The 16,497-nt window shown below is 35.5% G+C and overlaps 1 protein-coding gene across 1 annotated transcript in view; it reads right to left on the bottom strand.

Annotated features, from left to right (window-relative positions):
• The window catches only part of CPS1 (carbamoyl-phosphate synthase 1), a 135,542-nt gene extending 119,920 nt beyond the window's left edge, over nt 1-15,622 (bottom strand). The window contains exon 1 of the mRNA XM_081242705.1: nt 15,354-15,622. Within this exon, the coding sequence (XP_081098831.1) occupies nt 15,354-15,479 (126 nt within the window). The 5' untranslated portion in view covers nt 15,480-15,622. The remainder of the gene's footprint in view (nt 1-15,353) is intronic.
• Nucleotides 15,623-16,497: the final 875 nt, after the last annotated feature.

Here is a 16,497-nt window from a genome sequence, read left to right as displayed (position 1 = left end):
GGTCAGCTATGTGCTTGGATGGTAAAATAGAGGAAACTCAAGAAGATCCCCTTTGAAACACCTAGAAACACAAAGATAAATAAAATATCCTTTCCTTTCAGAGATTTCTCTTTAAAAAAATAATTCACCCTTTCCTTCCCGTTCATGATTTCAGTAATAAAGTTAAAATTTTAAGAGAGAAACTCATCAAATTTTGAATCTAAAGTTTAAAGATTCCTTCAAGTCTTTACTCAAATGTCATCCATCTTCTTGGCAAAACCTATTTAAAATTGCAATATTCCTAAATGTCCATCAACAGGAATGGATAAAGATGTGGTACATATATACAATGGAATATTACTCAGTCATAAAAAAGAACGAAATAATGCCATTTACAGCAACATGGATGGACCTAGAGATTGTCATACTGAATGAGTAAGTCAAAGACAAATATCATATGATATCACTTATAAGTGGAATCTAAAAAAAATGATACAAATGAACCTATTTATAAAACAGAAATAGAATCACAGATGTAGAAAACAAACTTATGATTACCAGGGGGAGAAAGTGGGGGGGAGAAGGATAAACTGGGAGATTATATTAGATATATTATACTAGATATAAAATAGGTAACTAATGAGAAGCTATTGTATAGTACAGGGAACTCTACTGAATACTCTGTAATGAACTATACAGGAATAGAATCTGAAAAACAGTGGAAATAAATAAATAAATAAAATTATAATATACCCCTCAGCACCCTATCTACTTAGTCTACTTTTTCTTCACAGCACTTATTGCCTTCTAACGTATCATCCAGTGTCTTACTTAAAACATCTGTCTTGTCCCACTAGAAAGTGAACTTTATGTGGGCAGAGTATTTGGGTTTGCTTTGTTCACTTATGTGCCTGCCTCCAGGGCCAACATCAGTGCCTGGTACAGAGTAGGTAGTCATTGAATTTTTGTTGGATGAATAAAGCATCACTAAGTGACAATCTAAAGAAAAATACTGGGACTTCCCTAGTGGCGCAGTGGTTAAGAACCCACCTGCCAATGCACGGGACACAGGTTAGATCCCTGGTCTGGGAAGGTCTCACATGCCGTGAACCAACTAAGCCCATGCATCACAATCACTGAGCCTGTGCTCTAGAGCCCGCACGCCACAACAACTGAAGCCCACGTGCCACAACAACTAAGCCCACCCACCGCAACTACTGAAGCCCACGCGACTAGAGCTCGTGCTCCACAATGATGAGTAGCCCCTGCTCACCACAACTGGAGAAAGCCCACGCACAGCAAGGAAGACCCAAAGCAGCCAACAATAAATAAAATTTAAAAAATAAAGAAAGAAAATACTATTTTAAAAATACTGAAAGACATAATTATCCATTCGTTTTTTAGTTTATTCTAGATATATATTTAACATAGCAAATATCTGTTTTGAGTTGCCTTTTCACTGTTTAACAGTGTCTTCCTACAATACCTTAAGTGTAGTCAATGTGGAGATATTATGGTGGGAAAGAGATGTGAGCGACATTGAGGGAGAAAGGTTAGTGGATGGTTAGCCCGGGATATGCATATTGAGTATGCTGCATGTGAGTGTTCAAATACATCTTATGCAGAGTTAAAACAAATATCATGGTAATTCAAAACAAAAGGATCATTCATATCAATTTCCTAGAGATTTCACATGAAAGAGGATGACGGTGCTTGAATTAGCATAACAAACTATTTCAGTCCCTTTTTCACTTTGAAAATATGGAAAAAACGAGAAAGCTCTCCTTACCCAGTGTATTCTAAAATACAGGAGTATGGAAAGAAAATCCTGTATTCTTCTACTTAGTTTTAGAATAGCTTATACAAATGAATTTCGCAGAAAAAACATTTTACATTTCTCATATTATTCTCACATATTTTTGCCATAGCAAATTCAAGTGACAGGTCTAAGTCAAATTCAAAGAGATCAAAAGTTATTTTGAACAGTGAAAGCTATTAACTTTTTAATCGCTGAAATTAGTTGAATAAGCATGGACTATTATTCACCCAGTTCAATTTGAAATTTGAGTCTAACTAGCTGCTGCCTCTCTCTAGGTCAATCACTACAGGGCAATACAAGCAAGCAATAAATTCTAAGGTGAGTTTAATCTGACTCCCTCTTAGTGGAATTGAAAAGGATTTTGTTCGGTTTGCTCTCACTAGACACGGAGAACAAATTTTCTCTTTCCGAAATATGAATATGTATACAAGCCTTATTGGCAGATGACTACTTTGGGTTTTTTTTTTCTTTGTTTTACTTTTTTCCCTGATCTGGAATAAGCAGTCTCAATTCTTTTAATATGTCCTTACAGCTCTTCATTTCACTTTTTCCCCTCTGGGTCTCTTACTAATATTCCAATAACTTTTCTAAGTAAAACCTTCATGTAAATTAAATTCCATGTGTGACAGGATCCACTTAGTGGCTTAATTTTAACTGGGTACTCATTTTCATTATAGTATAATTCTTCATCATTATTTAAGTGCATATGAAGTTATAAGAATATTCTTCAACTCTCAAGGTCAGAGCCAATTAGAAAAATTTAACTTTTAGTTCATTACCTAATTTTAGATCTAAGTGCCTCAGAGCCAAAGGACTAGTTAGATGTTGTTGATGTTGCTACCTTTTATTCATATTGACTCAACCAAATAGACACAAAATGCTGAAATATAACAAAGAAGTTTTGAGTTCCATCGTACTAGTCTTCAACTTAGAAGTTAAGAGATATTTAAACTGATTTCATTAATCAAATATAAATAAATCCTTCACTCAATGTTATTTATCAACCCAAATATACATAGTCCAATAAAGATAATACGAGAAACCTTACCACAAGGGGCAGCAGAAACATTAAGCTTCTATCTGGAAATCTCATTTCAATAAGATCAAGCACATTGGGTTTGGCAGATGCTTAGATCATAGATTTTGAAAGATAAAATAACTATCCATTATATATATGTATATATATCTCACTATTCCCTAAATAACTATTGCCCAAATTTGCTTATATATTCACAATCTAAATTGCAAACCAGTTTAGAAAGACATTTCCACATAAGAATAGAGTATAATTTCTATCCAACCGGGGAGGAATTATTTTAAGTATAAAGAGGGCAGACTTCTGGAGAAAAGCACTGAGAAGAGCAGATGCTTTAGGGGAAAAGAATATTCATACACTATGGCAATCACTTCCTCTACCCTGGCCCTATTATTCCAATCTATATGTAGCCCTATCCATTAGGAACTGTTTGAAATCGTGCTCTGTGTAAGGGAAGAAAAGGGGGTATGAATGAGGTTGGGCTGGAGACAGCACTTTTGATAATCTCTTCCACCTTTCACCATCTGGGTTTCTCTTTCCCTCCCATACCCTGCCTGTTGAAATACGGATTTCACTCGTTTCGGGTTTGTTTCTTTGTTTGCTTAGTTTGTGTTTTTGGTTTTATACTCTTGATCAATTGTTGTATATTAAAGGTCAGCTCTGCAGATGTCTTTGGAGACTTTGTCAGAAAAACAAACCTTGAAGACCACTAGGCATAATGACTCAGATATACCCAGGTCCTTACCCTCATTCCTGCCCTCTCTTCTTCCCACATATCCAAATTCTACCTCTTGCTAGGAACTCAAGCTGATCATCTTTGTACACTAACTAAACAGGTATTGAAGGATTTGTCACTTCTAAATTTAAGGTTAAGTAAAATTGGCTCTTAGAATTTACTGCCGTATACCCAACTATTTGACTAATTTCTCCAATAAGATTATAGTCAACACCAAACAACATCAAGGAGAGAGAGACCCTGCCTTTTCTGTCCAACACAGTATCACTAGCACATAACACAGCATCTGGCACTTAGTGGGTGACTGGGGAAACCACTTTGCATCTCTCTGAATTCATACTTTGGCCCATGAAGTTAACTTTCAGGGATTTTGGAAAGATCATTTAACCCCGGGTCCACAAGGGAGAGTAACAGGTATGATTGGTGACTTTGGGAAATAGAACTGGGCAAGACTGGCTCAACTCTTCTCAACAATCTTTTCAAAGAAGGCTGTTTTCAGGTGCACATCAAGGTGGGAGACTTGCAGTTGTGAGCAAATACATTTGACTCAGGGAATGGGGATTTCTAAGAAGTCCATTTGGTTACAGATCTAGACCCTGTTTTCCAAATAGCTTTAACAGTAATCAAGCTGATATTCAGATCTCTATCTCTTTGAATTCTATGTCTTGTTTCTCAGTTGATTCTAAATTTAGAGGCTGAGAAGGAGGTGTGATTAATTATCACTCCTAGAATCTTACCTGTAGTAGATACCTAGCAAATACTGATTGGTTGAATGAATGAATGAATGAATGAATGGCTATCAGGTGGCAAAGATGCATTATAATTCTACTTTCCTTCCTCTGAGACATGACTGGCTTGCAAATTGCACTCCTGCTTTACTCCAGTCATATTTTAACTATTCCTCTTAGGCTTTGCTCACAAACATGAGAAGCAATGGGCAATTTATAGCTGTATTTAATTCTATGTGATTTATTTCCTGGGAATAGATAAGGAAATAAAGAACACCCACTTTAATAGTATTTTCTCTTCCACAGTCCACCAAGTAGGGATGTAAGTGGGTACAGCAATTCCTTTTTATAAAGCCATTATATAATAATTAAGCTTTATTCACACCTTAGTAAAGTTACTTTAGTTAGATAATCTACTAACTATTTAGCAGAGTACAGCTAAATGATTAGATAATGAACTCAGTGAAAGAGGGAAAATTACAACAGAAAACAGTAAAAGTATATACTCTCTTACCCTACATGCATCTTCCCCATTATTACTTTTCATACTTAAAATATTAAACATTTATTTTTTTAATTTCATACTTGATATAATATTTATTTGTAACCACATTTAAAATTAAACTTAATTGTTTTATGTTTGGTTGAAATCTTTTCTAAAACATAGATTTCTAATTCAACATTTTTCTAGTAGTGGTTAGTCTTACAAATCTTTCGAACCTACAGATATTAATTCTAATAGTAAGATATTAGAGTTACAGTCTCTCTCCCTTTGACATCTTTTCCTAACATTTCTTGGAAGTGAAACTTTCAAATCATATCTGGGCCTATAGGCTAGGTAATAAAGTTACTTAAATAATTACTACTCTAATTAAAAATAATTCCACTGTTGATGGAAATACAAAATGGTACAGCCACTGTGGAAAACAGTATGTAAGTTCCTCAAAAAAATGAAAACTGGAACTATTTGATCCAGGAACCCTACTTCTGGATATTTATCCAAAGAATTGAAATCAGGATCTCAAAGAGATATCAACACTCCAGTGTTCATCACAGCACTCTCCACAATAGCCAAGACAGTGAAGCAAACTAAATGTCTATCAGTGGATGAATGGATAAAGAAAATGTGGCATATACACAAAATGGAATATTACTCAGTCTTTAAAAAGGAAGGAAATCCTGCCATATATGACAACATGAATGGCCCTTGAGGGTATTATGCTAAGTGAAATAAGCCAATCATAGAAGGACAAATACTGCATGATTTCACTAATCTGATGTATCTAAAATGGTCAAACTCATAGAATCAGAGAGAAGAATTATAGTTGTCAGGGGCTAGGGGAAGGAGGCAATAGGGAGTTGCTAACCAATGGACATAAAATCTCAATTGTTCTCAACATGAATAAGTTCTAGTGATTTGCTGTACAGCATTGTACCTATAGTTAGACTGCATATATCGTATACTTAAAAGTTTGTTAAGAGGATGGATCTCATCTTAAGTGCTCTTACCACAATAAAATAAAATTTTATTACATTATGTTAACAGAAATTTAATCTTCTATCGCTGGGGAAAAGAAAGAAAATTGAATTCAGCATACATAACCCAATTATTCTATTTCCTCTCTTTACTTTTTATCTAAAGTGCTTGCCAATTTTACTGTATGTCAGTAGCAAATTTGTTTGTTTTCCTTTACTGATGCAGTCTCATAATATTCCATCTCTATGCCAAATTCCCAAATAGTTTTCAACTGATAATTAGTCCATTTTTATCCCCCACTAAAAAAAACCTGAGGCTGCTATATTTCTATTGTTATTGTTACTGAGGTTTACATATGGTATTGATGCATACTTGACACTCAATAAATATTTGTATAATTTTGAGGAGAGTAACTAAGGACATGTATACTTCAATTTTTCTCTTGTTTGAGTTCATGTGTTAAAGCACATCCCGTTTTGTTTTGTTTTGTTTTATTTTTTAATTCTGGAATAATCCTTATATTTGAAAAAAAAGTAAAGCATTAACATTTCTTAAGCATGCCTTATAGAAGTAGATTGACCTATCACTGTCCTATTTCTACCCTTTGGCATTTGGCATTTGGCATTGCTTTGGCATTGCTTTAATGAGACCCTATTAAGACATTAACCAGATTGTATGCATAGTCACCAATGCTTATTAAAGTCTATATGTAGTTGAACAAATAAATTGTTTATATATATTTGAATGAGAAATTTCTACTGTTCTGAGAAAGCTATCTTACTTCAAATAAAACCATGAAGTTATGTTGGAAAAATATGTTTTGGGAGCACTTTGCCCTCACTGAAAACCCCACCCTGATCCCTTCCTTAAGACATCATTAATAATAGTTAACATCAATGTACTAGGCACTGTCTCTCAAGCTATTGATGGATTTTCTCTAATCCTCACAACCCTCCCCCGACCCCCACTGAGGTAGATTAAATTAAGCTTTCCATTTTACAGTTGAGCTAACTGAGGCTTAGACTAGTCAAGATCATTTCACAGGTAAATGCAGGAGTAGTGGTTTCTAAACCCAATCAGTGTGACTCAGAATCCACAAGCCTCCATCACTCTACGGAACCATGGAACCATCACGTCGAAAATTTCAGCCTAAACTGACTTACATATTACCCCTCTTTTTCTTTTTCTAAGCTTACTTCTATTTCTGTTTTCTAATCTTTTAAAAATGGGGATAAAAAGCAATTCAGTCATAGACTGTACTTAAATTTATTTATATGAATTTTAATTCAAAACTGCCACAGATAAGCTGCAACATGCCCAGGTCAACCAAGAATGACTTATCTGTAAATCTGTAAATCATCAGAGTGAAAATGTCAAGTCATTAATTACATCCTATAATCTGAAGAGAACTAGCAGGTTTTAAGAACTCTTCACTCTGATTCCAGGCCCTTGAATTTTCAAGCTCTCAAGACTGTTAGGACCAAAGATGCTGTAAACATGGAGATGCTCTTCTCAGTCCCCTTCCAGGAAGGACCTGCCATCCTGCTGCAAAGAGTGAGGTCAGTGGATGGTCACCAGCTGTCAATTCCTTCAGGATCTACCTCAGTTGCAGAGAGCTGCCTTGCCCTTCCTGGAGTAGCCCACACCAGGTAACCTACCATATTAGACTTTTGTATATGTGGAGTTTACAGGACTATATAAGCAAGAAATAAATTAAAAATTGAAAAACAGCATGTTTTGTTACAAACACATGACAATATTTTGGTTGAAGTGGAAGAAACATGTCAACAAAACAGCACTGCTCTAAAATATTGTATTTATAGAATTACTAACGTCCATATAAAGCAGGAATCCTCGCTGATTCTTTGATTTAAACAACCTGTTCTCAAAATGGAATCAAAAAAAGGAAAAAAGGAAAGGAAAAGGAAAATCAGATTTATTTTGTATTGAGATAAAGTACAGTGCATAAATGGGCTCTTGAGTAAGAAGTAAAATTCAGCAGGAGAAATTGTTTAGCTCATTCGGAAGCCAGGTTAAACACAAATATGGCTTCAGATATACACATAAGCACACTAACAAAATGCCAAATTAAAAAGATCCATATGATGTTTGAGTCCTAATTAAAATTCTACCCAGAGTTGCTACATGTATATTCACTTTGTGTGCAGAAACAGACATCCATATGTCCTTGTATTAACTACAGCACTTACACATCTATGAAATGGGAAGAACAACATTGTTTCTTCCCCTGAGTGTGAGAATTCACCAGCAAAATGTTCTGGATGTAAAGCTTCAAGCTAATTTAGCAATAAGTTCCATAAAAGATTTGAATAAAACATTATAGCTACAATAATCCCCTTAAGCTAGTAATGGGAATGAAAATTATTTATTCTGGGAATCTGACTGTATTGCTGTTAAATCATTTGTCTATGTAAATTATTTGTATATCAGAAAAGATAGAAGCCCCATGTGTTTACCTCCATTTTCACCCAGGCCTAAAGCTATATAAAATATTTGATTTCTGGTGCACCTGAGGTTTCTCAGCTATTAGTTGACATCAGTACTCATCCTCTTAAGAAATAAAATAAATCTGAACCAACCTTTGGAAGGTAGGAAGCTTACAGCCAGAATTTTAGTTTATTATTGCACAGATAATATGGCAAAAAGTTAAAATCTTGAAGTGTTCTTTATTGGTAAATGAAATCTTATTTTTCATTCTTAGAGTTACTACTTTCAAAATATGGATACTTAAGATTCAGTATTACAGCACAATTTGCTATGTCTAGAATATTTAATGAGACTTCTCTGCAGTTAACAATGCCTAACACTTCAGGATTTCAAAGTACTGTAACAGCAGTAATCAATTAAGCCTTACAACATCTTAAGTTAATAGCCTTACAACATCCTAAGTTAATATTAAGTCATCTGCCTTTGGTTAAATATAAACCAATGTTGGGGGAAAAATTACAAGGTTAATTTACTTGAATACTTCTATGTTCTGAACATTTATAAACAAATGAGTCAGATTCATAAGTAATTTTTATTCTAGTTATGTTTCTTATTATAAATAAAACATTCAGAAAAGTTCTACCACAAAATACATGTATAAAGTATAGGTTTACTAACAAGCACTTAATGGGCATCTGCCATGTGGTAAATCGTTCTGAATCTGGGAGGAATCTTCAATATTGTTAGCTAATGCTTACTTTTTGGTTATAAATTATTATGGATCTTCTACATCATAGAAGAAATTTATTCAGTTAAATTCTTAGTGATACAGCAACTCTATTGATTCATTTATAAGAACCTCACATTAGCCAATAACCTCCTTGTGAAATTTAGAAGATCAATATATGGCATTTATTGAGTTGAAAAAAAAAAGAAAAAGAAGAGAGGGGCCTTGAAAATATTTTCATGAATTGAACTCATTTAGACCAGATGAAGGAAATAAGTGTAAGATAGGGATTGCTAGGGCCGAGCAGTCCAACACCAGGCCCGACCTTGGCCCATGTAGCTTTCTTCAACCTTCAGTCATTGAAAAGACCCTAGGAAATACTGGTCACATCAAGGACATTCAGTTTTGCATAGCAAATTCCAGAAGCCTTGAAGTGAGCTCTGGTATGACCATTGCCCAAGAGATATTGGAAACTCTCTACTACACCCTCCAACCTTTGGTACTAGTCAGAAATATGAAGAAAGTCTAATGAAGACCTGAAAGCAGAGGAATGTTCTTTATTTCCACAGCAGTAGGATCTAAATTTGCATTTAAACTATCAGTAAGTCTGGCCACACATGGTCAAATAGAAACTCAAGGTGCCATCAACAGGAGAAGGTTGCCTGAGGTGAAGATTAGTGCCAGTTCTTTTGGCATTTCCCCAGCCAGAATTCTTAGCTTCCTACCCAGGGCTGGGACCAGGGTGAGGCGAGTGAGGTGCTCAAGGCACAACATCAAACGAGGCACATTGTGGGCCTGGTAGTGAGAGCCTCCTTCAATGTTGTACAATAGACGTCCCACTCGCCTACCTCAGTCTAGGTCCTGTCCGACTATAGCTTTTTCAAGGGTTTTATGGCAAGAAGCTCAAAATGTCAAGACACTGTTGATGACAAACAAATGAGTCTATACTTTAGAAAGGGAGTTTATGAATGGTAGAGTACATAAGACAAGAATGTTCAAAAGAGAGGCCCCCTCCCAATTAATGAAATATTGTCCAGCAAATATATGTAAAGTTGCTAAATCATCTGAACTAATTCTACAACATCTCATTTGGGATTGGAACACAATTTATTATTTCAAATATTTGGATTATCATGGATAAAATCCATCCTTAAAATGCATCTAGGGACTTCCCTGGTGGTGCAGTACTTAAGAATCTGCCTGTCAATGCAGGGGACACGGGTTGAAGCCCTAGTCCGGGAAGATCCCACATGCCGCAGAGCAGCTAAGCCCGTGCGCCACAACTACTGAGCCTGCGCTCTAGAGCCTGTGAGCCACAACTACTGAGCCTGCGTGCCTAGAGCCTGTGCAACGCAACAGAGAAGCCTCTGCAATGAGAAGCCCGCACACCACAACAAAGAGTAGCCCCTGCTCACCGCAACTAGAGAAAGCCCACGCACAGCAACAAAGACCCAACGCAGCCAATAAATGAATAAATAAATGTATCTATATGTGGTAAAAGTCTAATACAATAATTAGTCTTGAAAATGCATAATAAATTTACCCCTACTCCCACCTCTAATATGTATAAAGAGGATCCTATATAATAATGAATTTTATTTCCTATGAATGTCTTTAAAGCTACTACAATATAATTAAATGATTCTAATTGTAGGAGTTTTTGTAGTTTCCAATTTCTAATCAAATGACAACAGCTCCTCAAAGGTTGAGCTAAATAGCTATTTCTATGTTACAAACAGAATATAATATCTTACAAAATGAAAACGTTTCAAAAGGAATAGTGATTCTGGGGGTTCATTCATATCTGAAGTACCAGAGTGAAGGACACTTGGACTGTTAGGTTCCTGGCTTAATTGTAACAGAGGTCACCATTTTTATAAATGAGTGGATTAATGTTAGAAGCAGTACTTATTGAATCCTTTTCTATTCATAAGGAACTTAACCTTTTCAACTTAATACCTTTCATTCCCAAATTCATTTGCAAGTAAAAATAAAACTATTTAGTCTTAGTGACTTTCTAAGACTTGTGAACTCATAATTTTTTAATTTGTAAGTTTCCTGCAGTCAGAGACTATCCACTTATTATCCATTTATTTCAATGTATTATTCTCCCTGTATACTCCCAGGGTACAAGTTTCATGTTTATTTGTTAAATAAATAAATAAATAGGATATTAAGATGCACATCCTAACTTTTGGAATTGAATTCAACATAGTGAAAAAATAATATCTGCGGGCTTCCCTGGTGGCGCAGTGGTTGAGAGTCCGCCTGCCGATGCAGGGGACACGGGTTCGTGCCCCTATCCCGGAAGATCCCACATGCCGCGGAGCGGCTGGGCCCGCGAGCCATGGCCGCGGAGCCTGTGTGTCCGGAGCCTGTGCTCCGCAACGGGAGAGGCCACAGCAGTGAGAGGCCCGCGTACAGCAAAAAAAAAAAAAAAAAAAAAAAAAAAAAAAAAAAAAAAAAAAAAAAATATCTGCTTCATAGTCCTTGAGTCTAATTCATTAAAAGCAATATCTTCCTAGAGATAGGTTTGCTATTAAGGCAAAGGTGAAAAAATCATCAAAGATATTTGAGAACTTTTATCAGATATCTTGTCATTGTAATATTTTGTAGCCCACAAAAACATGAAGAAACGCTGATCTAACTTTCTATTAAGTCCTTCTACTAAAATGTATAGAATAGAATGTTTTTTAAGTATCAAGTTTTTACTTTTTGGAAATCAAGCCCTTGTCAGCTGCATCATTTGCATATATTTTCTCCCAGTCCATAGGTTGTCTTTTCATTTTGTTTATGGTTTCTTTCGCTGTGCAAAAGCTTATAAAATTGATTAGGTCCCATTTGTTTATTTTTGTTTTTATTTCTATTGCCTTGGGAGACTGACCTAAGAAAACTTTGGTACGATTATGTCAGAGAATGTTTTGCCTATGTTCTCTTCTAGAAGTTTTATGGTGTCTTGTCTTGTATTGAAGTCTTTAAGCCATTTTGAGTTTATTTTTGTGTATGCTGTGAGGGTGTGTTCTAGCTTCATTGATTTACATGTGGCTGTCCAACTTTCCCAATACCACTTGCTGAAGAGACTGTCTTTTCTCCATTGTATATTCTTGCCTCCTTTCTCGAAGATTAATTGTCCATAGGTGTGTGGGTTTACTTCTGGGCTCTCTCTTCTGTTCCATTGATCCATATGTCTGTGTTTGTGCCAATATCACATTGTTTTGAATACTGTAGCTTTGTAGTATTGTCTGAACTCTGAGAGGTTTATGCCTCCTGCTTTGTTCTTTTTCCTCAGGATTGCTTTGGCAATTCTGGGGTTTTTATGATGCCATATAAATTTTAGGATTATCTGTTCTAGTTCTGTGAAAAATGTCATGGGTATTTTGATACATATTGCATTAAATCTGTAAATTGCTTTAGGTAGTATGGCCATTTAAAAATATTAATTCTTCCAATTCAAGAGCATGGGGATATCTTTCCATTTCTTTGAGGGATGACTCAATTTCCATTATTAATATTTTGTAGTTCTCAGTTATATAGGTCTTTCACCTCCTTGGTGAGGTTTGTTCCTAAGTATTTTATTTTTTTGATGTGATTTTTAAAAGAATTGTTTGTTTACTTTCCTTTCTGATATTTCATTGTTATTGTAAAGAAATGCAACCGATTTCTGTATCTTAATCTTGTATCCTGCTACCTTGCTGAACAGTTTTTACTTTTAAAGTATTTTATAGATTTTTAAGCACTGATCATGTGTGATGGTCACACAATTCTTGGAGTAAATCAAGAATTGTTTCCACACTACGGATGACAAAATTTGGGTTCAGAGAGAATATGTGACTTGACTAAATTCAGAACATTGAAAAATGCGTAAGAAAGGTTAGAATCTAGGTCCTTTTATTCCTATCCAGTGTGTTTTCCACTACAAGGTACAACTGGCTGAATGTAAGAATGAGCACTGAGAATTTTAGATACTAATAGAAAAAGATTACTGTCTCTAGAGATTTCATATTTTATGGTGGTTGATCATTTATACCCTTGATATCAAATTCCTTTAAAATGTAGAGTACCTTGAAATTCTTTCTTCTTCCTTATACGTGAAATATAACTGTGCCTATTAACAAGGTACACGCTATAAATATTAGCTACAAACAAGCGCATGAGGAAGGACCACATAAAAGTACAAGTGTGTCACTGCTGTCATCAAACCCACTCTCCTTGTCCCTCACCAAGGGGAAAGTGGCCTCCAAAGACATTGAAAAGGCAACCCATTTACACTGCAGTGCTTATATATCTGATCCCAGGGTATCTTCCACAATCCATTTACTATCTATAACTGGGTATAATGTTATTAACCTTTAGTGACTAGTCTCATTGCCCTTCACTGACCATATATAACTATATTCTAATGATTTTAACTATCTTTAAAATAGGATACTCATATAAAAAGAGTAAGTTTAAATATATCTTTCTAAGAGAATTGAGTTTTAAAAGTGAAGGCATGAAGAAAAGTTGGTAGAGGGCTGTTTCAAAATAAGTGAATAGTAACACAAGTTCCCTTGGATTGCTGTATAGAATTTTAATTCACTACTGTGAAGTTCAAGAACTTCTATTTTTCATGCCTGGCATTCCTCCAAACCTTTGGCCAGAAATGATTGAGTATGAGTAATGGCTTTTACACTGTGAAATGATGGCTTATTCCTCCTACAAACTTGTCATTCTTAGCTGTGAACTTTGGCAGACCCTTAAAACAGATCTGCCACCATGAACTAGAACTACTTTCACAGTGGACCATCCAAGTAATTAAACCATTTTGTTGTAGTTGTGGTTGTATAGAGCACTTATTATGATAGTGGAGAATTGGCTTCTAGTATCAGTCACATCTATGCCATTTTAAGTAGTTACTCAATTTCTTTGTTTCTGATGTCTGATGGAGATACACCTAACTCTATCTACCAATTTTTGTGAGAAGAAAAAGATATTCCAAGGGACACAACTTCAAAGTCTTAAAAGACATGTCTAACTTTAGGCAATACAATTCATTACTATTTATTCTCTCTGAAGTGATATAGGAGTACCCTTGAGATATTACTAACACTAAACTGAAACCAAATACTCACTCTCATAGCTTACATGTAGTCACTCTATCTTTGATGATGGTTTAGAACATATCTCCTTTCTGGCTCTTTTGGTACAATTAAACTGAACCCAAGAAAATGGCTGTTCCTGGGTTTCTTAATTTAGAATGGTAGTATCTTATACTTTCTCTTGAGATCTTGATATCTCTTTTTCTTTCTCTCTCTCTCCCCACCATACCTACTCCTTCAGACCTCCTTTCTCTTTCTGTCTCCCTTTTCTTTCTGCTTTTTTTTTACTCCTATTTCTTTCCCACTCCAGTCAGTGGAGGTCAGGAGAATCTATGGGTGTTGCTTAGCCCTGCAGATATCATTTGGGCTAAAATCATACTGAATCCTTCCTTGAGCAATCTAAGCAATAGAAGCTGGGGAAGTATTTGGAGGATTTTTAGCCAACCCACTGAGCACACAAAGTATAAGCAGTACACTCAAAACTATTACAACCTATTTTTACATCAACAGCTAGAGGTTGTTTGGGTTTTTTTTTTTCCTACTTCACTTTTTACAGCTTTTACTACTATAGAAGCAATATATTTAAAGCTACTGTGATTACTTAAATTTTATATTCACTAAAGATGATTTTCATTAGCAAAGTTCCCTTGTAGTAATTTCAGATTTCTCTGGGAATAAATGTCTTCATAAAGGTATAGGAAGGAACAGAAGTTCCTACAGGAATTTCATAACTCACTGGTGGGGGCGGGGGAAGAGCACTTAATGTTCTCTTCCTGAACCTACTCCTCAGTTACAGATACATTCAGAGAGACAGGCTCATCAGCTGATAATTGCCTTAGTGTCTTAATCTGCAAAATAAATATAATAAATTTGTCCTTCTAAAAGAAGAGCTAAGAGGGAAAAGGAAAAAGCAAAGGAAGTGTCTACATGATGATCTATAAATATCAAAATTATGCAGATATTTTCCTCTCAACATTTTTTCCCAGAAAACTTTACAGTGAGCCAACACAGAATAGGGGTTAAACACACTACCTACAGCCATGTGGCTCATGTACATATAAACAACTCCATGCTTGAACCCAAAGTGTGAGCAATAGTGTCTGGGTACAAGCAGAGCCCTGATAGCTTTTCGAAAAATTTGTTTTCCAAACAGAACACTTACATTTTTACATATTCACAGGAATTGTGATCCTTCTTTATGTTGGGTGAAAATTAGTAAGTTAGTAGTTCAGAACTATGTTTTTCCTTTGTAAGTGACACCTTTACTTCATGATAAACTACACCCCATAGAATCTTATTGGAAACAATGAATACGGGAATAATACCTTGACAGAAAGGAGCCTGATGCCAGGTCTTGAAAATTTCCATGGATGGTGTGCAGTCACATTGTTTAAGCCAAAACCTGTCTTCAGGGTCTTCACCACTTTGCAAGCCGTCAAAATCCTCATCATTTTGAAGACGTTGATTTGTGACTAAAAATAAATGAAACTGCATATACTTTATGAGAATTTTGCTATAAGATTTTTAAATTAATGTGAAGAAAGCTGGGGGTGTGCAATCTGGTGTTTAAGGCTGACTGCACAGTGATCTTTGAAATTCCATTCATTCTGTCATTAAATGTCTTCGGCCATAGCTCCTCCTTCTCTTAAGCCCTCCTCCTGAGGTAATGTCCAGAGATGTTCCATGAACATGTAATACAAATTGCAACACATCAAACACTACCTTCTCCTGCTGAAATAATGCTAGTGTTGTGGAAAAACAGTCATCTGTCAAAGGAATTGCTTATGCAGCTGAATAGAATGATCTGGAAGCAGTGGACACCCTCAGGAATATCACTTGCCCTAAAGAGTAGCAACTTTCTAATAATGCTAAGGATCAAAGGTTCTTGCTTGTGTGAGATGTAATGCCTAATTTGCCTTAAAAGACATTTTGAATTCCCAAAGAAACTGAAGACTTGCGACTTTCTGCTTGGAAAAGACAATGGAAATCACATAGAGTAAAAAGGACATCAGAATAAGTTTTTCTCCACAAATATAGAACAAACCTTTCTACATTGTGTTTTTTTTTCAATTTGTAAAAAGTCTATGAAATAATGGTAAACATTGATTTTAATGAGTACACATTCCTAAGTCAAGATTTTTTTAGTTGTTGAATTGTTACATATAAAATTCTCAAAACGTGAATATTTGTGTTTCAACCTGAGTTGAAATTGATTCACTTAGCCCTCAATCCCATGTTTAATCAGGCAGTCAAAGGGTCTCATTGGCTGGAGGAAGCTCTCACTTAAGTCATGTGTTTATGTAGATTAGGAAGCTCTGAAGTATTATCCTTTGATATATTTGCAAAGGAGGCCAAGAAATAAAGGCTTTTTCCTAGCACTTTTTTTTTTTTTTTTTTTTTTTTTTTTTTTTTGCTGTACGCGGGCCTCTCACTGCTGTGGCCTCTCCCGTTGCGGAGCACAGGCTCCGG

The sequence above is a fragment of the Mesoplodon bidens genome (genome assembly GCF_964165515.1).
Source record: "Mesoplodon bidens genome assembly, chromosome: 8".
In the NCBI taxonomy this organism is placed as follows: domain Eukaryota; kingdom Metazoa; phylum Chordata; class Mammalia; order Artiodactyla; family Ziphiidae; genus Mesoplodon; species Mesoplodon bidens.
This window is presented reverse-complemented; position numbering and strand designations above follow the sequence as displayed.